The sequence below is a fragment of the Ambystoma mexicanum genome, chromosome 1p (assembly GCF_040938575.1).
Source record: "Ambystoma mexicanum isolate Mex_15411 chromosome 1p, UKY_AmexF1_1, whole genome shotgun sequence".
NCBI classification, from domain to species: domain Eukaryota; kingdom Metazoa; phylum Chordata; class Amphibia; order Caudata; family Ambystomatidae; genus Ambystoma; species Ambystoma mexicanum.
Genome location: NC_090921.1, coordinates 1,197,690,758 through 1,197,713,500, shown reverse-complemented (window position 1 = coordinate 1,197,713,500; position 22,743 = coordinate 1,197,690,758). Strand labels below are relative to the sequence as shown.

General features: G+C 41.8%; 1 protein-coding gene across 1 annotated transcript in view; it reads left to right on the top strand.

Annotated features, from left to right (window-relative positions):
* Positions 1-22,466, top strand: part of LOC138571342 (uncharacterized) — a 323,964-nt gene extending 301,498 nt beyond the window's left edge. The window contains exon 5 of the mRNA XM_069649190.1: positions 21,563-22,466. Coding sequence (XP_069505291.1) covers positions 21,563-21,768 — 206 coding nt within the window. The 3' untranslated portion in view covers positions 21,769-22,466. The remainder of the gene's footprint in view (positions 1-21,562) is intronic.
* The last annotated feature ends 277 nt before the right edge of the window (positions 22,467-22,743 follow it).

Genomic DNA, 22,743 nt, shown 5'->3' with positions numbered 1-22,743 from the left:
ATTGATGCACTCTCTGGACTCAACACAAAGGATTTATCACTAGTAGAGTTTCCGGATAAATCGAATTATGATAAAGCCATAATACATCTTGCTTCTATGGATGTGAGAACTCTACTACAGCAAAACTCTAAACCACTGAAGAATATGGGGTTTTCCCTAGCCGCTAGATCAACCTCAAACCTAGGAAGAAGAGATGAGGCCAAATTATATGACCGGATGCCCACTAAATCTCATCATCCAAACAGCTACAATTTTGCTGCAGGGAGCGGGAAGACAGATAACATGGACAGTGATTGCTCCTCAAACACAAACCAAACTAGACGTGATGAAGGATCGAGTACAAACAATAAGGGCAAATTCAGAATCACGATCAATAACCATACTGCCTCAAAGAACACTTCGGTGTACCACGAGGGACCAGGGATGATAGGGCTCATGAAAACTGGGACTGGCTGGCTGGCTCCTTGGCCAGAAGATCATAATGCCAGAGCCCAGGCGACAACTACCCCCCGCCCTACATCCACTTGGGTTGTTGGAACACTTGTGGGTTTAAACATCTACTGGGTGATGGTAGTATTCGACTGGAAGATTTTGAGGTCATTTGTTTGCAGGAGACATGGCTGTGTGTTCAACCTATCATCAAGGACTTTGTCGTCCTTATTAACCCAGCAATAAAAGGCACGAAGGGTAGACCAATGGCAGGCCTATTGACCGCCATCAACAAAAGCTGTGGCTTGCGGGTGGCCTGGTCAAAAAACATTTCACCATTTATTCAGATCACCCTACTGGTATACCAAATTAGTGAAGAGGAGGCTATGAGGCAGATCCTTTTGTGTAACTTATATTGGAACTGCAACAACCCTGCAGCCAAGTACTTCATGGAGCAGTTACTGGAGGAGGTTGACGCAGCAATGATTGACTACTCCAACTTGAATGGATCTTATGTGGGGACCTAAATATTCATTGTTTCAATAATTGCTTGGCTCTCATAAATCTCCATGCGAGTAATCTACTAGAAGCTGAAAAACGAGGCATGTCATTTATGAAGGAGTTCCAGCTGAGAAACATCTCATTACTAAATGGCATTACATCGGGGGACATCCCACCAAATCCAACCTGGAAGAGAGGGCCTGTTTCTCACATTTTAGACTACTTTTTTACCTCCGGCAGCCTTCATAGTAGAGTAGTGGCCTTGATGATCATGGAAACTTCACAGAGTGACCACAATATGTTGAAATTAACACTTGAACTGGACAGGACACTAAAGTCTTTGCCAGATGGGGCTGCCTTGGAAGTACAGCCTGGAAGAAACAGAATAAGATTACTGAGGGAAAATGAATCAACATTATCTAAAAATCTAAGAGACAATGGCAGGCCGGAAGACATAGATTATACGCTGTTCTTGGCCATCTTTAGCGAAAAATCGGGCCCAGGAAGATCAAAGGGCTTCTGCCACAAATATACTTTTAACCATGAGGTTGCCACAAGAAAGAGGAAACAAAAAAAGTTGCAAAGAGCGCTGAAGAAAAATCCTTCCCCGATATTATTTGTGGCTGTTATGAAAATGAGGACTGTGTACAATAATTGGGTAAGACAGCATAGGCAATCTCTATTGCAATCGAATGCCGAACATATGCTGGAATTAGTTGCATCTAAAAACTCTAGTGAAATGTGGCAAATCTTTAACATGCTAGACGCACCTCAACAGAGTCTCATTTCCAACCCTATTCCGGACAAGGACAGGATGGACCATTTCTCCAAGCTCTTCTCAAAGCCCACCCTGGGAGCCTCCAAGGCTGCAGAAAACTCTTGCTCAAACTGGGAGTTTGAAACTGAAAGGGAAGATATCCTCACTCTAATTAAATCGTCCAACAATTCCAGAGCGGCGGGTCCTCATCGCCTCACAAATCTGTCACTAAAACAATATCCAGAGGAATGGGCAACTTTCTTACACCAACCTTTTCTACTGGTGAAAATAAAACGCTGTATCCCGGCCACCTGGACAAAATCCATCAGTGTACCGATCTTCAAGAAGGGTGATAGGTCTGTTGCCACAAATTACAGACCTATCGCCCTCTTGGATGTTATCGGTAAACTTTTCACGGCCCTGATTTTGAATCACCTTACGGCCTGGAGCTGGGTATTAAAACATCAGGATGGCTGGCAAGCAGGGTTTGAAAAGGGAATCGGAACATCGTTAAACCTCTTTCTGATAAATTACCTGAAACTGAGAATGGTAAAAAAGAACAGTAAAAACGTATATCTCGCATCAGTGGACTTGTCATAAGCCTTCGATTCAGTAAATCGAGAGAAACTTTGGCAGAATCTAAAGGTTTGGGGGTGCCCCACTGACATACGCGAGGCTATGGAGGCCCTTCATAACAACACAAGCATTCAAATCAAGCTGAACCAAAAGGGTGACCTGTCAAACTCCATCAAAACAGGAGTGGGCCTCAAGCAAAGGTGTCGACTAGCCCCAGCCATCTTTAAATTATACATCTCAGACATGGGTGACGCCTTTACGGAAATTAGATGCTTCCCCCCTTGTATTGCGGACTCCCCAATGAATTGATTATTGTACGCAGGCAATGTCATTCTTCTGGATGAAACTCCAATCGGGCTCCAGTGCCAATTGAATGCCCTAGCTCTCTTCTTGTCTTCCAATGACCTAAGAATAAACGCCACCAAATCAATGGTACTTACCTTGGGGAAGAAAAGCCACAACCTCATGAAGTTTAAGGGTTGGTACATAAATGGTGACCAGATCCGAGAGACATCACAATTGCTCTATTTAGGCATCCCAATCAACGCAAGCTATAGTGAAGCCCCAAGAGAAATAGCGCTAAGGCGTAAATTGAAGATGCTGACAGCCCAGGCAAGACTGATCAAACGTAGATATTGTAAATTTACATTGACACCTTTGCTCCGTTTTTACACTATGAAGGTTTTCCCCATTGTGACCTATGGGGCTGAGTGCTCTCTCGAGATGAGCTGGAAGATATGGCAAACCTTAGAGGGCCTATTTTGGAGAGCCCTACTTGACCTCCCTAACTGCATACCCATGGCTGTAATAAGAAAAGAGTTTGGACTGACTTCTCTCATTACTTATGTCAGCTGGAAAACCCTATCTTTCTATCGTAAATGCTTACTGCCTCCACCAGATAGCGGTTTTGGATTTTTGGGCCAAGCACTGAAGTCAGAAAGAGAGCTTTTAGTTGTTGAATGGAGCTCCAAATGCTTGAGCCTGTTGGTCTCAATAGACTCTACTGCGAAACTACTTATTGAAAATCCAGATCTTGTAAAAAAACGGCTATATGAGCATGACTTGATCGAGTCCTCAGTGCTAGCGCAGTCATCCAAACTCTGTTGCAAATACTGCATTGCCTTGAACAAGCGAGGCCTAACTCTGCTGTATCTGAGTAACGTTCCTTCGGCAGAGTTGCGACAGCAATTTCTCAGACTTCGCTTCAACATCTTTCCGACCAAAGAAATTCTTGAAGCAAGAAAACAGAAAAGTACGAGAGACTATAAATGTTGACTCTGTGGTCATCCAATGGACACACTTCGCCATCTCATCATGAGCTGTCAGCGCATCATGGACATTCGTCGCAATCTACCGGGGAGATTTTTTGTAAACAATCAAACTTTAACAAAGAAAGACGTTTGGTTACAGCTTCTTCAGGGCTCAAGGTTATCTATAACTTTTGCCCTGCTAGAGATGGTATCAATCATTTTTTAAAAACTTGACGGAGAGAAGTGAGAAAGAAATATGATTTCTGCATAACAAGACTGAAAGAAGCTGCCAACTATGGCTGAACTGGTCTTTTCCTCTACTCCCTTTTTACCCATATTTTTATTTTCTCTTCATTTTTATTTTTTCCTCATTTCCTTTTTTTATTTTTTTTTTAGCATATGTTTTCAGAGTTATGGAATGTTTTTAGAGTTATGGAATTTCCGTTTATATATTTTTTTTCTCCTGTTCTTTTTCTTGAACTTTTTTTTACATGTTTTTTTCTATCTTTCTTTTCATGTTGAATTTGAACTGTAATTGGTAAAAAGCGTCTTTTGAAGCTAATGCTAATAATAAAATAAAAAAATAAAGAAAATATAGGGCATTCATACATGAAAAAGGACCTCTGAAAAATCTGCAGGATTAGGAAGAGTCAGTCAAGCATTTGGTGTTCATGAAATTTCATTCTGATGAGTTTGTTTCCTTGATGACTAATAGGGTTATTTATTTTATAACAGGAAGAGTCCCAAGTCAATAACCTCGGAAAGACCAGTGGGTCTGAGGCAGAGTGTGTCACATTCCACGCATTCATGATGCAGACTTTCATACCTCTGTCATTGCTTAGATATGTACATTTTAGTTGGGTAATATTGCAATGCGATGATGAGTGTACTAGGAAGGTGGCGGGGTGGAGGGGTCATGAAAACTCTCGCAATAGTTTGTTTTTAAATATAATTTTTTTAAACTGAAACAAAAGGTTTCTTTATGGTTGATATATTCAGGAAAAAGCTAATGACAAGCACATAGTCAACTGCACACTTATTTTAGGCATCCATAACGAGAACGTTTCTGAAGTTTCCCATTAAGTTTATACAAATTGTTTTGAACACCTGTTGGCAGGACCTGTTTAGCCCACTATTTACAGCATCAATAAATCAGCATGAAATTGGCATTAGCTTAACCTGCATCTGTTAAAAGTCATCGAATCCTGCAAATGTAGAATCCCGAACACACAAAATTTCTGGTGTTTGACCAAGCGTATTGGCCTAGGCTGAGTAATAAGCAGTATGGACGCTGTCGTTGTTAGTTGCCACCTCTCCTCCATTCTTGGAGTAAATATGTAAGTGAGGTTTAGACAGGAAACCATGAAGTTTCGACTCTATGCACACAGTCTACTGCAAAAGCAGCGTGGACGCTGTATTTTCGTTGCCACCTTTCCCACATTAGCAGAAATGGGTAAAGGTGCGAGTTATGTTTACACAGGAAGCCATGTGTTTTCTACCCTATTGTTGGCCAGGGCCAATTTAAGCATTTTTGGAACCCTGGGCACAGACATCTTTGGGGTCCCCCCTTGACCAAACCAAAGGAATTAAGTGATCAAGAATATCTGGTAGCACCCTCTCCCCCCACTGTGATCATAACCTATAGGTTGATATGCTGCCTCGCAGCATTCAAAATAAGCAAGTTTACTCACTTTAAGTCCCCTTACCCTCTACATTCTTGCTCTAATCAGAATGATAAACAATTAGCATTTGAAGGCCAACATTAGCAAACTACGAAGAGGTTACTTCTCTTCTAGTATAGAAACAGAATACTTTTTATCAATAGCCTCCAGGAAGGTATGCAGCCTGTAGTATTAATGCAGTACTGTATGTAAAAGGTACATGTTACCCAGAATAGGCAGATAACTCACATTAGCTGCCTCAGAGAATGCAAAAGTGCTCAAGCATGGATAGAGTAGACCAATTGTATGGAAGGAGAAAGCTACACATAGCATAGCATGGACAGTGAATGAAGATTAGGAGCTACCGGGAAGGTGTCTCTATCCAGACAGAGATTAGAAGTGGGACATGGTTTTCAAATAGTGTTGCCATTAGAGATCAAGGGAACAAGTGCCTGTGGTGTGCAGTATATCAATGCTCACTGTTATAGTGGAAGCAGCCCCATAGCCAGTGAAACCATGAAAGAGGCTTTTATGAAGATCATACCCTGAGAAAGAAATCACTCTGAAGGGCTGACAATTTTGAAATGTTTAGGGACTGGCAATTCTGAGAGGTTAGGCAATAAAAGATTAAATGAGATGCCCAGGATCACACATTGCTTAAGGGATGAAGCTGGGATTTGTGCCAACTATGCAATTTCTGCATTTGAACACTTTCTTTTCCAGCTCTTACCATGTACTAAAACAATAGCATTTTATAAAACTGACTTGCAAAGTACACAAATCACATTTCCAAACCTGACAATTTTTAAAACCAATATATTACAGAAGGGTGTTACGCAAAATGGGAATGATTGTAGCTTCATTCTCTCCATCATCAAGGAAAGTATATAAGTACCATCTTACCAATCGATATGATTTAACAGATTTAATATAGGTACGACTTTTGTACTTTTAAGCTTTAAATACTTCCAAAACAATGGCTTGTGAAATTGTCATTTATAAACGTGCAGAAAAACCTTTGACTTTTATGCAAAAAGCAAAACTTTTTTTGTCAAACGAGCAGACCTTAAAATATGCTTGCCCAAGGCCTACCACATCTGGTCCGCTCTCTCCTGTCTACCACCCCCCCCCCCACTCAAATGGCCTACATAAGAAGAAATATCAAGTAATGAGCTAAACGATGCCACCAGCATGCAAGAAGGCAAACTTTACAGAAGACAGCTTAGTAATACAAGAGATAATATATGATTTGACCAGGATCACGGTATCGTCTGCTGGCAAAGCCAGGATAGAAGCATGAACACTTTGGCTCCACAGTTTTGAATTTGGATACTTATTCACCTCTTGGACTAATAGTTTATGCTCATCTTTGGAGGGGATTGCCTAGGTTTTAGAACACCCCATCTGAACAAAACAATTTCTAGACCTTCGCCATACGAATGACATGTTAGTTTTTATAGCAACCCCTATATGGTGCAGGAACATTGCTGATAATAGCACCTCTTATGCTGCAAAAGTACATAAGCAGGTATGTTTATAAACTTCAGACATAGGAAAAGTTCAGCCAGTCTTGCTGGAATGTGCTCTTCTAATCTTTCATGTGAACACATATCTCTGCAATGAGCGCTTAACACACTGAGCTAACTTCTTAACCATTGTGGCACTCAATTTATCAATATGGATTTCAACTTTGGCTATTGTACATGACCAACATAATTCCCACAGGAAGGAAAGAATGCTACAGAAGTTGTGCCATACGGAACACACAATCTATGTATTCCACAATGAGCACAGAAAGCTTTCATGATAAATTGATCAAGGTAGAATGCACTTGTCAGAACAGACAGGCAATAGGTTTAGCGCCTCAGCAGCATGGCATAAAATCCCCTGGCGTGTGCTATTTAAGTCTGGTGAACAATGGAATCTTACTTTAGATCAGGAAGCCTTGTGGGGGCCCCTCCAAGCTGGGGGCCCTGGGCAAGTGCCCCTTTTGCCCTCCCATAAAAACGTCTCTGCTGTTGGCTACATTTGAGCGAATTAAAAAGAAATACAGAAACCTCAACTTTCCCGTTTCCAAGCAAGAGAAAACTACCCAGTACCTTTTTATTTTTTGGTGTTCTGGGTTTTGTTGTTCTAAATTTAAAATGGAAAAGATAAAATTACACCTCACGGAACTCCATGACTGGATGTCTTTCTCGCACATGCAGCTGGAAGCCAAGGTTAAAGCATATCCAAAAATGAAATAGGTGTAAGTACATGCCAGGTGTATGTGCTGAAAGACGAGCACACTCTTGATGAATGATGTGGGACATAGTGGTTAATAAGAGCTGCATGTATGAGTATAGATTTGTAAATACTTTATAAATGGTTTTTTGAGTGTTATGGTGGAAACCCCAACAATTTCGAAACAAACAGACCCATGATGTACCGATCAAATCACTTTCCTGAGAATTTACAAGATCATCGTTTAAGTAGTATTTGCAATATCAAATATTATCCTAGTTTCGTGTGATAACATTAATAAGGGCAATTTCAATAGGAAAACAGGGTCCCAAATCATTGCGCAACACCTTTGGTAGTTCTATATTTTCGAAATGATAAGGTTTTTGCTGAATCTAGACATGAACAGACCTTTGAAGATGCTGAAACCACAACCTCTACATTAAGTTCTGTGATGTCTGGAGCTCGATGTTCTCTATATTGCACTGCTGTAAGAGGAAAATGATCCACCACGCAACAAGTGGTGAATGCTAGAGCTACTAAAAAAGTTTTTGGTGTATAACTTTGTGTTTTCCCATTGCAAAGGCGGAACCCATATCTGCTTTGTTAAGTAGTGACATAATGATTTTGTCTGTCATGTGCGCCTGAATGAACCTTTTAAACAGAGACTCGCTGAGCCCTTTTGCAAAATTCAATCTATCTTGTAAGTGGATGAATGGGTGTTGGCGCAGTCGAATCCCAGATTCAATGATGAGTTTCCCAGTCCCTCTCACTGATTCAGGCTCCAATCAAGAGCCTTTGATCTCGGGAGGACTCTTGGGCTCACTTCTCCACTTTATTTAGCGGATTATGGGTCTCAAATGTACTAAAGGATGTTTGATCCTCCTCTGATCCTCCTCTGATCCTCCTCTGATCTATGGACTGGACATCACAACACATAATCCATAATCTGGGTTCCTTTCTTAACTCCCTGAAAGGTATATTATGGAAAAAGATCTTTGTACTTCTGTCTGGGTTACCCAATTGTATTATATGTCATGAACATGGGACTCATTTCATATGAATCCTTGGTACTTTGGGGAAAAAGTATGTTTACACATAAAAATCCTCAAACCCCCTATAATCTCTTTTGAAAGACCTCAGCACGTCTTTGGTCTATTCTTTCTTCCATGTGCTTTGAGGAAGCGCAAAGGGATTGTCTCAAAGAAATCAAATCAGATATCAGGGAATAAATCAACAGCCAGTTTAGGGCAAAGAGGAAACAGTATGAGAGGGATTATATGATTATTGTTGAAAAGTTAGGCAAGTACTCCCTTAACTTGGAGTATTCACTGAAGGTTTACTTATATGAGTTTCACATTGAATCTGAACCCTACTTTAGGGATCATATGCTCACGGTTGGGCCTAGGAAGATTTGAGAGAACCTACAGTCTGTGTACATCTATTAGGAACAAAGAATTAATTAAACACATCCTCATTTATTGTCCTGTAACAAAACATTTGAGAAATATTTGTTTCTCTTGATATAGCAATTTTGATTTTGTACATGCAGGAGGATGCCTATGGACAAGACCTATGAAGGTTGAAAAGATCTCCCTTGTGATAAATGTTACACAATGTCTAAACAAGTGTATGAATTATTGGCTGTATACATTTATATTTATTCTGCTTTTAGTAGTATACAGATTTTAATCACAAAGACTTTTGCAATTAATATGGGATTTGTTTATTAATGGAATATCTATGTGTGTGTTTGTGATGTTATGTGTTGTCTTTGTTACTATAAAGATAATTGGTTTTGTGAAAGGTTTCAATTGTTAAACCAGATAATAAATAAATGGAAAAGTAAATAAAGAAGACACAGGTGTTTGAGGGGGAGAAGACCACTCCCCTCCTTCGTGAAGCCCCTGTGATCCAGTATTTCTACCTGTGACTGGGCCAACCTGTCAAGTGTGAGGATTGTGTGATCTTCTTTAAGGTGGAGGTCTGTGGCAGAAAGGGCAGCAGGGGAAGAGAAGCAAGTTGAGGTCACTGGGTTGATGGCCATGTGAATGACATTTACTTGTGGCATGAAGAAATGTACAGAAAAAATGTGTCTCCCACCACCACAGATTGCCCTCAGTGGCTTGAAAACCAGCATTGATGATTCAGGTTCTAGGATCTCCAAGCACCTTAGTGTACATGGAATTGGGTATGCTGTTCAAAACAGCAAGCGATAATTGAACCTGCTAGTGGTACTGGCATTTGTGGGTAACAGCTGGTCCATGTTCCCAGCAACACCCAACAAACAGGCAGTACCCACTGTCAACACTAGTGTTTGGGCTGAATCCACAGGAACAGCTGATGAGGCAAACAGGCACATAATGCTTTGATTGACTGTTGCCTCTCGTTTGGTGGTGCTGGACACAACAGCAATGGGGGCTGCTTTGTAGTGGCATGTGCTGCAGCACCATCCTCTATATGGCTGTGCAAGGGGGGAGAAATGTTGCAGTCAGGTTTCCCTAGTGTGCTGCAGCCCCTGCAGGACTCTGAGAACCAGTTGCACAGCTCTGACATCCACTTATATGAGGAATGCCCTGACCCCTCCTCTTCCAGACTTGAATGAACTTGCCTTCTTGCTTTATGTACATGTTGGAACCTTTCGTTCAGCGGGAGAGTAGTGTCAATGTAGCGCCATGCTCTTCCACTCTGTGCGGAATCATATTCCTACAAGGTACTTGAATACTGCACAGCTTTTTGTATCTTGGATGTCTTGTTTATTTTTTATAACATATTACAATTTTCCTACACTAATACCATGGTTTTATAACCAACCTAACTGGTTTGACTATACGTGAGCTCTGTTCAAAATAAATTCATTAATTTAATGCCTGGAGTCACTGAAACACACACATAGCGATTTCACTATCTAAACACCTCATTGATTACTGTAGCATGCTGCTATGCCGACAACCTTTATTTGTCATTCATGACTCTGGCCTTTCTTTTCTAAGGTATGTTTCTAATTGTTTCTTTATGAGCAGTATATTTGAGAGATGGAAAAGGGAAGGCATTGTGAAAGTTGGACCATAGTTGGTCAGTTTTATTGCTGGAGAGTGTTGACCTGCAGCTCTTCTTACATTTCATATGGTAAATTAATTGACAAGATAACGTACAACCCTACAGCTATTGTGGTTTGGAGGGGCAGTATGCAATTGGCACCTTTCAATGCACGTGACCTAGTCCTCCTAAAATATCCTATTCTACTGCCTGTGTTTCCTTTGGGAATGTGGGCCTGCTCACCTTCGTCACCTAAGTGTCCCTCTTTTCAAAACACAAACGTTAGGATCCATGTTGCTCTTTTGTCAGAGAGTGGGGAAAGGGCTAAGGCTTTTGCTGTCTCCTAATTTGCAATACTTGAAAGGATGGCAATTTTAAATTAGAAATATAAATTATTTTATTGGTATTTAATCCGCACTCCACTGCCTTTTGCATCCTGTGCAGGCCCTCTGACATATCTAAAAGGGATGGGGTTGGTGAAGGTAGTGGGTGCAAGGAGGAACATGTCAGATAGCTCTGCTGCTGTGTTAATGCATACAGAACAGAAGTACCCTGTGGTCTATGTGGGAGTCAGTTCTAGGTGTACTGTGTCAAGAACATAGAGACATTTGTGTCGAAAAGTGAGCCTAGTGTGCTTGTGATGCTAGTAATGCTTTGGCTGGGAGTGTGCGATATAGGTTGGATGTAGAGTTGTAGGGTTCTGATGTTTGATGTCTGCTGTTAAGGGTGTTCAGTTTTCAGGTGTGTGCATTAGCTCATATGTGTATTTTGTGTTGGAGCAAAGAATGTGACTGGGTTAGTGCAGGGTGAAGTCAGATACATTGTTGGGCAAATAGACCTATAACCACATATAGCAGAACATAACATTTAAGCATAACAAGTAATACAAACACCTGTAAAAAGCCGTAACACCTGGAGTCCTACCCAATCTTCTTCCACAAGCCCTTTGCAGACAATTGCCATTTCACTTTCTAACTTTGTCACTGTCAAACCCTGTCTTGAAAGCTCTCTTTCTTTCATTCTCTTTCTCTCTTTCACACTCCATCAAATTGGTACATATCAGCCTATGTGCCATAGGAATCTGGACACTGCACTCATTACCATAGGCTAGGGGATAAGGGTCATGGAAGCCAAACATTTTTGGTTCAGAGAAACATCTGCTTGAGATATGAAGACACCAAGCATCCTGTTCAACGTCCGTAATATGAAGGGTGGAAGCTGAGAACCATTTATTTCAAACCTGACCCTAACTTGCTCATGTGCTATGCCCAGTGACCGAATTCATGGTAGTTGCACCCAAAAGTCTTACAAAGTGTTTCCAACAAGCCTCAAACTCCTCTCCCACAGTGCAGACAGACAAATACCAAAATGGAATACCTCACCTATACCCCTACCACCTGACACTCCTCATTTGGTTCTGCAGCCATTCCATAACTTCATTTGCATAAGGGTCCTGAAACCCTGCTAGTGTTTCTTCACAATGAAATGATGAACAGGAAAGCTAAAAGGAGGTGTCAGGATTCCTTAAAGTTCCCTATGAAGCAGGGTGCCTTAGCCCTCAAGCAAAAAGGCATGCTGCGGCTACAGGTAGGTTGAAGAGAAGCATGTCCATATTGCAAGAGATGTAGGTTGGGCAGGGGAAAAGGACGGGTGAACCAGTAATGCTGCAATCTTGAATTGGCATTATCTCCTTCCACTAAATAGGTATTGCTCTATGTCTGAGCTCCTGAAGAACGCTCTTGCCATGAATAAATAATCATCCCAGGCAGGGAGCAGGTTTGCTGTATGTATTTATCTTTATGAGCTGTCCATACAAACACAGGATGAGGATGCCAGGTATTACGATATGTAAAAGGTCTAAATAATAATAATAATTATAATAATAATAATAATAATAATACAATTCTTACTTCTTTACTATGAGGTCCATACTGTAATGCCTTTACATTCTGGAATATATCTCAGTTTTGAAGATTTGTTATACAAAGAAAAAACCCTTGATTTAACACACACCACAACAATGCCACCCAAAACCTTTGGGACAAGAAAAAGGCTGTTTTTAGTTTGGATATTCTGTTTTATTTAAAATAATTACTGACAGTTAAAGCTGGTACCCTAGTTTGAAAGTTGGGCAAGCCACACACAATATTGCAAACACATATAGGTAGTGTATACTCAGAAAAGAAACTCAACCTTTCTGCTATTCATTTAATAGAATTTTACATCAACAATGCACACAAACATCCATTTGTATAAGTCTAAAAATGCATATTTATTTTCCAATATGAACATTTAAATTATCACTGCTTGTCTGCATCACATTTCAAAGAAAGCACAACATATTTTGAAAGATATACTTCACAATAAATTAATCCCCGAATTTCCTCTGACTCCATCAACAAGTGTTCACATAACAGAGTTTCAAGAGCCGTAAAAACTAAATTTTGTAAAGTTATGATTACTATTCACGTGGTATCCAGAACAGGATATCCTGATTAATCTAACTTAGAACAACCCAAGGTAACCATGAGAAGCATAGAGCAAAATAATGTCACACTGAAAACATCTTTTCTTCATGAGTTTTACTCATTTATTTCACAAAAGGTGAGTGTATTTAACAAGTACATAAAATGCATTCCTTTATACAAAGACATAAAATTAACAAATAAAGCGAAAAAGAATGTTTTCATTTAAAGTTAAGTTGATTTAAACAAAATGTGAATGCATTTATAAAGGTCTGCCAGTTGATTACGCAAGATGTAAATACATTTATAAAGGTCTTCCGATGTAAATACATTTATACAGGTCTGCCGACGTAAACTTTTCACATAATGCGGTTTTTTGAAAAGAAAAGAAAGGGTCGCAAAGAGAATAAATCTGTAAGAAATTGGAAACAAAGATGAGTTCCAACAGACAAGGAGACCACTTTAACGTTTCGGCGGGCCACCTGTAAGGCCACTGATGTTTAAGAAACGCCTTCCTCAGGGCAAAATAAGAAGTAAAATTCCCTGCGGGGAAGCAGACAAAACAATCGGTCACATAACGAAATATGTAATTTGTACAGAAAATATGCTATATTTTAATTGGATTAAACAAAAACACACTCCCTTCTTCCCTGCAGCTCTCTGGCCGGCCTCTCTTGGCCCTCTTCCTGTTCACACTTGCAAGGCTAAAAACCTCAAGGTCATCTTTGACTCCACACTCTCCTTCTCTCCTCACATATCTGACGTCTCTAAGAAGTCACACTACCAGCTACACCTCCGCAGAGGTATTCTTCCTTTCCTCTCCTTCCCCCAGAAGCTCACCATCTCCAGAGTCCTGGTTCTATCTAGACTGCACTATTGTAACAACCTCTACCTAAATGTGCCTGCCTCTACTCTCCACCCTCTGCAACTTATCCAGAACAGGACTGCGAGACCTGTCCTTCACCTCAAGCCCAGGGATTGTATCTCTCCAGGACTGAAATCTCTACACTGGCTCCCAGTGGCTGCAAGGATTAAGTTCAAAACCCTCTGCATTGTCCACAAGGCCTTCTGGCGCCTGGGGCCGCAATACCTTCAACTCTCACTTCTCAAATATCTTCCTTCTCAAGCTCTTCGCTCATCCGCCTCCAACTCCCTCAGGGTAAGTTGCTTCTCCAAGCAACAAGTTGGTTGTAGATCTCTCTCTTTGGCAAGGGCCTCCCTCTGGAACAGCCATCCTGCCTCCCTGAAACTTGAGTAGAACCATCTCCGGTTCTGGAAGCACCTCAAAACCTTCCTCTTTGCTTCTGCTTTTTCGCCTCCTCTGCCCTGCTGAGTTCCTGGTTGAAACTGCACTAGTTTCCTGGCCACCCTTTCTGATCTCGGGCCCAGGCCCCGCCAATTGCACACCTGCACTGCCTCCCTGGCAACCCCCGCACCTGGGGACTGTTGTTCTGTATCCCTTCAGTCCCCCTACCAGCACTTATGTCTGCTCTTACTTTGCACTTGCCACCATCTGGCCGTTCGATTATCTTATTTATTCTACTATCCCATGTACTGCACTTTCCCCTCTCCCTTCCCCCATGCACTTTTCCCTTTCCCACTTCCCATGCACTTGCGCAAGCTGAATGACACCTGGCCTAGTAAGATTGTTGTCTGCCTTCCCTCTTTTCCCCCTCCCTTGCCTCGTCACGCCTCAAAACACTTGTGTATAGGCGCATTATCAATGCCATATCATATCATATCAGTATACATCTACAAAGTCTAACTTAAAGGCTCAGTTCCTATTTGGTGGCATGGCTTGTAAAGGATATCCTCCAAAAACGTTCAATTTCTATCAGGGGTTTAACTAATTCTTGGGACATGTACCTCAAAGTACAGATGCATAGGGGTTGTTGCACTCACTTTTGGTTTGACTATGTAAAGGCCCAGGACTGTTAGGAAAGTCAACGACCCAAGGCCACTCTGCCAAGTGAGCTCTACTCCTTGTCTGTTGCGTGCTTCCAAAGTACCTTTCAAGGCAATCTGGTTCTGGCTATGAAAACATTTCTGCATTTGACTCCCTCTGGAAAAGCTCTTCTTAAGGGGGATTTCCATCAGTTAGATACAGGTGGACCACCAATGAGAACATCTCTTGTTGGACAAGCTCCCCTCCTCTGCAGAGTTCCCAATAATGTTCCTTTCTATTGTATTTTGGCTTATATACTTGATAAACTCCATTATGCAGTATTATTTAACACAGCAATTTCTGATTGGACAGGTTATATTATAGTTCCTCGTCAGATACTGACACTCCCAACAATCCTCCCCTTTTACATTTAGTGTTTCAATGTATTTTGCCATATGACAAGGGTATTTAGATTGTATTATAACACTTTCAGCTCATATCAGCCTTTTGTGACAGAACATAAAAAATCAAAGATCCACATATACAGAACATTGTAAAATTCATAATAAATACAGTTATAGAAATACAATATAGTACACACTTCATACATAATATAAGCAAAATCATTAACATGAATTTAAAATCAAATCATTGTGATAATCTGACAAAACCACACACATATATATATATTAAAACCACGTTCAGCCATTATAAATCCAATGGAGAGTTTAAATACACTGAAAACATTACTCACAGCCCCTGACGACCAGCGAAAGACCTAAAACACCATTGAGAAAATCAACATCCAGCACTCTGGCTGGAGATCTGTCTCCAAGCCCTAAAGAAATGAGTGGTTTTGATGTAGTGATGTCCCTGTCAAGATTCACCAATAGAAAAGACATTGCAGCATTGCAATTGTCTAAGAGACCTACCATCGGTAGGAGTGGGGTGATACTTGTCAACTGTTCATGGGTTGGGTAGATTCACTTCCTCAACCTGACACAATCTACTTATGGTGTCAGACAACTAGTGCTATCTCTTCAGGTTACTGGTCAGTGGCATATTTTCGGTTCTGGCCAGAGCAAAGAGGCATGTGATTTGGGGATTAACCATTGCTTTCAAATGGGATAAATGCCCATGACTTCCTAAATCGACATATCCGACTCCAAATGGGCTAAGCGCTTCAAATCTCACTCTTCAGATGTCCTTATTCTTGCAATTTGGATATTTTTTTAGCTTGGCCAAAGGAGTTCTATAGGATTTAGTCACGTGAAAATGTGGATCCAGAAGGAATGCCAAACCCAGTGAAATAAGATCTTGCAACAGATGTTTCCTATGAGGTGAAATGAAGAACTGAGAAAGTGTTCCTGCAAGTCCATGGCAAACAGCTCACCCTTTTAACAGCATGACTGTCAGGTGAATCCATCACCGTCTTTTGTTGTGAAGAAAATCCCACATCCTCTTGTAGAGCGGTATTCAGAAACCCTTGGGGTTAAAATAACAACTGTTTCCAGAATTCCCTTTAGCAGATTCCCACTGCGGTAACAATTTTATCTTGGCCTCATGTCTCTGCTCCATGTACCACTGTACCACCAAACGTCTCTCAAAACATAATCTCGGATTCAGGCATCTAAAATTGTACCTGTGCTTTTCTATCTCTCCCGGCCACTGCTTCTTTTTTGTGGAAAGCTCTACTTGTGCTTTACACAATGGATTTGATGACAGCGATACCCCCTTCCCACTGATAAAGATAATATCTTCAGATCCCTTTTGAACACATTGAGGCATGTCATTAATGTCCGGCAGATAGGGACTGGACCTAGTTAACAACCTTTATTGACACCTTCTTAGTAAGTTTCCCACAAGTGCCAAAGCGAATATGCAAGGTGATCTCAAAATCAAGTGCTCTGATATTGTCTAGCAGAGTTCTGTCAATCCCCATGTTTGCCAGTTGGATGAATTGCTTTTCTCTTAGCACAAGATCAAAAGCAGATGAAAAATCCAAGAATAATACATATGAGGGCATATTATCTGCTGAAACATGCTTATTGATCAGTTTCCATAATGTTAAAATGTGATTGATCAACTATAGAACTAAAACCACCAAGTGCCCAATTCAAGATGATATGTTCCCCAATCTGATTTTTAGTTCCGACAGTATCATATGACAAAACATTTTGCAATCAATGTCTATCAGAATGATTGGTCTATAGGAATCTACCACATTAGTAGGGTTCTTCCTATAGAGTGGTATAATGCTTGAGTGAACCAAGACGCAAGGTACACTGCTGGTACCACAATTACTGTGAATAATACCAAACACAAACCAGACCCATCATTCTTTCAAATACTTACATACTTCAGCTTTTATCATATATGGGCTTGCAGCCTTACCCCTGCCTAAGTGATGTCATTGTTACAGGCCCTTCCATCCAAGGGGCAGATGCTTCTGCCCCGACTGATTACATGATTTCCAACCATGCATACAACCTGTCCAATTCACCATGCCACTCTTTATAGGTACCTGCTGCTCCAGGAGAGGACTCATACCATCCGCAACAATTGACTCAAACATTTGTGAAAATTGAGCTACCAACCCTTCCTCAGAGATGTTTCAGATGCACAAGATGTGTATGACAACCGGAGGTATTTCCCATCTCCACTACATAGGTCTGATCAAATTGAAATGAAATAAAGCGTTTTCATATGTATGTATGTATGTATTTATTTTTTGTATAGCGCCGATAGCCCGTGGGCATCAGGGCGCATATAATTTATGGTATGAACCTGCACCGTTATTGAGTCCTATATATTTGGGATTGCAAGAGAAATCTGAATTTGAGGGCATCCTTCATGTTCCAGTAGCTGGAGTTATCAAAATATCTGACCACAGCTGTGTCTGGTCAGCTCAGTTAAGGAATCTGTTACTGATTAATGCTGGGTCTGTTTTACCAAAAAGAACTGTGCTCTAAGCAAGCACAGGCTAGATTTACACAGTTCCTGCAACAATTACAATTTTCCTTCTCTCGGGACCTGGCTGGTTGCAACATTGGCGTCCGCATGCCTGATTGGCTGGGCTGACTTCTTCCTGGCCTGACCGGGAGAGCCGGCAGGCAAACGCTGGCCCTCTCAAGGCACGCCTCATAAGGACTGTCTTTTTGCTTGTCCTTTCTTCTCTCAGGACCTGGCTGTTTGCAACATCGGGCCTCGAGCCCGACATCACAAGGTGCAGGCATTTCTCCGGAGTGGGCCGGGCCTTTCAACTTGGCCGCCTGGATTGCCTACACTCTCAATTGATCCCCGCTTCCTGGGGACCGCACGCCTAATTGGTTGTGCCAACTACTTCCTGTCCTGAGCGGGGAAGCCGTCAGGTGAATGCCGTCCTGGGACTAGAGGACCGTAAGGGTACCTCACTACAGTTCCCAGCACAAAACACTGGTAAGCGCACCACTTTGTGACTTTCTGATATTGCTCCGACTGCATGCTACCCGCCAAGACACATACGTGGAGGCACCTGGCCTGTAAGAAAATGCCAATTTTCCATATATTTGCCCAGATCCCTGCCCTGCCTTGACTTGTGTGAAGCTCCTCTTCTCAAATGTACGCCTCCATTGTGGCCCATTACCACATGGAAAACATTAATGCAGGCCTTGATAATCTGCCTCCCTATATGGTGCCTGCTTTGATCATGCTTTCCCACCCAAAAGTCACTATACCATGCTCTCCTCTAACTTTTTGCATATTCTTTAATCTCTGCAGCCTGCCTTTACATACATACTTTACCTGCCATCTATGAGCCACCTGCATGTCCAGCCAATTGCTGCCTCCCTATGAGTGCCTGTTATACAAATGCTGATGCCTCTCTCTTTTCATTGCATTGCATTGCCGATCTGCCATATTATCTTCTAGCTGTGTGTAGAGACTGGAGAGGTTTATCTGTACTTCTGGCGTGTGCATGGTAGGGCAAAGGCAGAGAACACCCCAGCAAGGATCGCAATTTTGTGACAGTGGACGAGCAGCCAGGATAAAGCTTTCAGGAGGTGATGCAGGCTGGTTGTTAAGTACAGTGCTTCCCCAAAGCCCCTACCTAGGAATGTCTACACACTATATTTTAAATAGGCAGGTGGATTCTCAAGTTAGGTATAACAGCTTATAATAGGGAAGAAAGGATGGTTAATTATGAACAGTGGCAGAATGCTTTCTTAACACTAGACAAGTAATTCTGAGTGAGGATCCCCAAACCTGTGCAACCTGTGAGAGAAAAGTTAGAGAGTAACTTATGTTGTCTTTTACAGCCCAGTCCAATAATGTTCAATAACCTTGTGCTTTCTTTTAAAATGTTCTACTACCCAAAGTACCTGGGAGGACACAGGAGAACAGGATCCAAGACAAATCTGGGACCCTGGACAACTCCTGAGGCTAGAAGATGCTCTTTCCCGTCACAGTACCTTTGGTGTCTTGGCAGGCAAAGTGGCAGAGTTTCTCGGCTTTATCCGACGATTCCCTCTGAGATGGACCCTCTTTAGTGGAAGGAGCCACTGGGATGCTGATTCCAAGTATAACAAGAAACCAAATCGTTCTAAAGCCCAGCAGTTTTACTCTTCTCACTTCTCTCCTTTGGTTGACTGAGGCTATATGCAGCGTGGAAAGGCAGTTATGCCTCTAGCATTATTGAAGGTGGTGCTGGAGACAGAGTCTTGCAGCCATGATTGCAGAAGACTGGTTCTCACCAAATTTCTTAGAACATGTGGCACAGTTTATTGTTAACTGTTTTGCATGTCAGAAGTTCTCAGCAGGGCACACATTAAGGACAGTGAGAGGAGCAATCCCATGGCCTAACTGCCCTTTTCAGCATCTACATATAGATTATGTGAATATGTTGCAAGTGTGGAATGGATACAGGTACATTAGCAGTAGTTTGTTCCTTTTCCAGATGGATCGAGGCAGGTCCATGCATGCACCCCGATGCCACATGCGCTGTCAAGTTCCTCGTGCATGTAGATAGTCCTTCTATTTGGCATAAAACACATGTTTTTGTCTGCTTATCATCCACAGGCCAATGGTATCTGTGAGAGATTAAACAGACTTCTTAAAAAAAGAATAGTGAGGAGGTGCATGGAGTGCAGTTTACATATCCGCCATACTTTCCGCCTCTGTCTTCTTTGAGGACTTAATTTCTTAGCGTTGCATGAAATTTTCTTTCAGTCACGAACGAATGCAAATGATCACCTAACGAAGAACGTGTAAACGTGCCTGCAAGTTTAGTTTGCAGGCAGCATTTACATTTGTACAAGTCGAAAGAGTAAAACTGAAGATTAAAGGCCGTTTGTCTAATTTTACTCTCCCGGTTTTGCACTTCACGGGACCCAACTGCAAGTGAAATTGTTGGCACCCCCCTGCATGGAATAAAAAATAAAATAAAAGTTACCACCAGGAAACGTTTTCACCATACATAATGCAAAACAGGATTTTTCAATGCTTGCTTTCAAAGGTCACATTCTCAAAGCTCTTATTGATGTAAATGCATCTCATCAATTGCGCTAAACAAAGATGCACCTTATCCTCAAATGATTTTTGACTGTGTGCATCCTAGATGTGCACTCTCAAAAATACACTCCGCTCTTCCCGTACCACATCGGAGCAAATCAAGGTGCATTTGTGCACATTTTAAAGCTCATCACATATTCAAAAATGCCATGCGCTTTAAAATGTGCAGGAGACAATGGCACCCGCAGTGCCTCTGTGAACAAGCACACGGTGGATGTGCGTTGCATGACAGGGTCACTCGTGTCATGCATTACATTTAATTGGCACAGTGGTTATATGAAACACTGCTGTCCCACTTGCATTTCTATCCTTCAAAGGTGCATAGAAATGTTTTTTTTAAAAATATTTTCAATTAGGCCTGTTACTGTGAAATACTCTCCTATCACCGACGTGGAAACTGAGAAACTGTCGTTTATCAGTGTTGGCAGTGCCGTACCGACACTAACACATGCAAGTGGGCTGGACATCACATCTTTTGCACTGCTGTCCAGCCCCCTTGAAATGTACATGTTACCTTTAAGAATAAGGAGACCAGCACATTTCTCAAACTTTGCAAATAAAAAAAGAAAATGCAGAGTAATAATCTGCCCAGTGTCTTCTTACCTGGCTGCTTTTTTGCTTTTTAGAATGTGCAGACCTTAATCAGTGTTTTGATGTCTCCTCCTCTGTGGATGCAGTAACAAGCATGTGCTTCTCTGATGAAAAAACATATGTGCACACTGACAGAACGAAAGTAATTCATTTAAAAATGCCAACGTATTCATGTTCCTTTTTATGCCAATCATGTTGCAATACCTTCTTCTTCAAATATGAACACATATTAGTGGTGTTTTGTAGCATTTTCCTTTCTTTTCAATCCCCAGGACTAAAATGATCCAATCATAAAAACATTCTGATGCAATAATGTTTCTCTCTGTGGAATTAATTATTGGTGGAAAAAGCAGGCCTCTGGCTAATCTGCCAAAGTGTAAGTGCCAGGGACGAGTAGGCTCGTCCTTTTTGCATAGACTTGCATAATAGCCTGGCAGTTAAGGGGTTCTTCCACATGGAGCCAGTACTGTACACAAGCATGTAATGCTAAATAGATCACGTCACAGACTTCCATGATTTCCACATACTAAAAGAAGATGAAGTGCATTAGAATGTTCTGTGGAAATTGGCTGCCTTCCACTGATAGGCTGTTGTATTTATAGATGAAGTAATCTTTGTCTCTGTTTCTTTGTGTTTTCTAGGTAAAGGACCCCAACCTCCCCTCCTTCTCTACACCCTTCTCCTATCACTGAATACACTTATTCTGGTCATTGTTACTCTCCTCTGTCAGTGTGAAGGAAGAAAGCAAGCCAAGACTCCATCTATGCTGCACCAACAGGGCTGCCAAGGGACCAGAGCACCAACAGCGTGCACATGCCCATATGCCAGCTGTCAAAAGGCTCATTGATTCCATCTAAAAGTTTCATCAAAACGACTATTAGACATTTTGCATCGTGACATGGTTGTAATCACAAATTACGATTTGTTAAACCACGATCATAGCGCAATAGAAGGCAATCTCCGTAGAGTAAAATATGTTTGCGCTTTGGACATATACCATCTGCTGGCTTCGTTGACACATTGGGGGTCATTACGAGGCTGCTGGTCCGGAAACAACCTACCGGTAAGCCTGCCAGTCCTCTTGTTTCCGGACCAGCAAACTACGAGCTCTGCGAGCAGATGGCTTTCACCCGCAAAGACTGACTTGGCCGGATGAAAGGCACCCGCTCGCAGACCTTGACGGATGCACCGGCACCATTCGTGAATGGTGCCGGTGCATCCGTCCTCCCCATTCCCATTGAGTCCAATGGGACTCGAATGGGAATGGGGAGTAATATTTTCCGGTTCCTGGCAGTGAGGAATTACCGGGACCGCCAGGGCTGACATGCCCAGGTAAGTCCTCATTGCCGGGCGCCGGAAGAAAAATGATTCTGGCGGCAGCCGTGCCGTTTTTACTAGCCCCTTGTCTCCCTTTAACAGTGGGTTTTCCAGTTACTTCATAATGTGAGAGTAGAAGGTCTCTAACAGCATTTTAATTGGTGCCTCTATTTATATTCTTACCTGCATGCTCTGTAGAAAATAAATACCAGAGGCATTGATTGCGTACCATTGCTTACCATTCTTGACCCTTTGAACCATACAGATATCACAGAGCTGGTGGTTTTAATTTGTTGGGGTGCTGTGCACTGCGTCTCGCGACTGCTTTATCCCAAAAGTGATATAACCTTGCTTGTGACTGCGGGGGATCAGCTACTCCCTTTGAGCCGTGCTAGGTGTTGTGCCGGGTGCTATATTGCCTTGCCTTTTCTCCCTTGGGGCTCTTTACCGTTTCAACATTTCCAATTACTCACTTTTTATTCTGTATTCTAAAGCTTGCATTGCT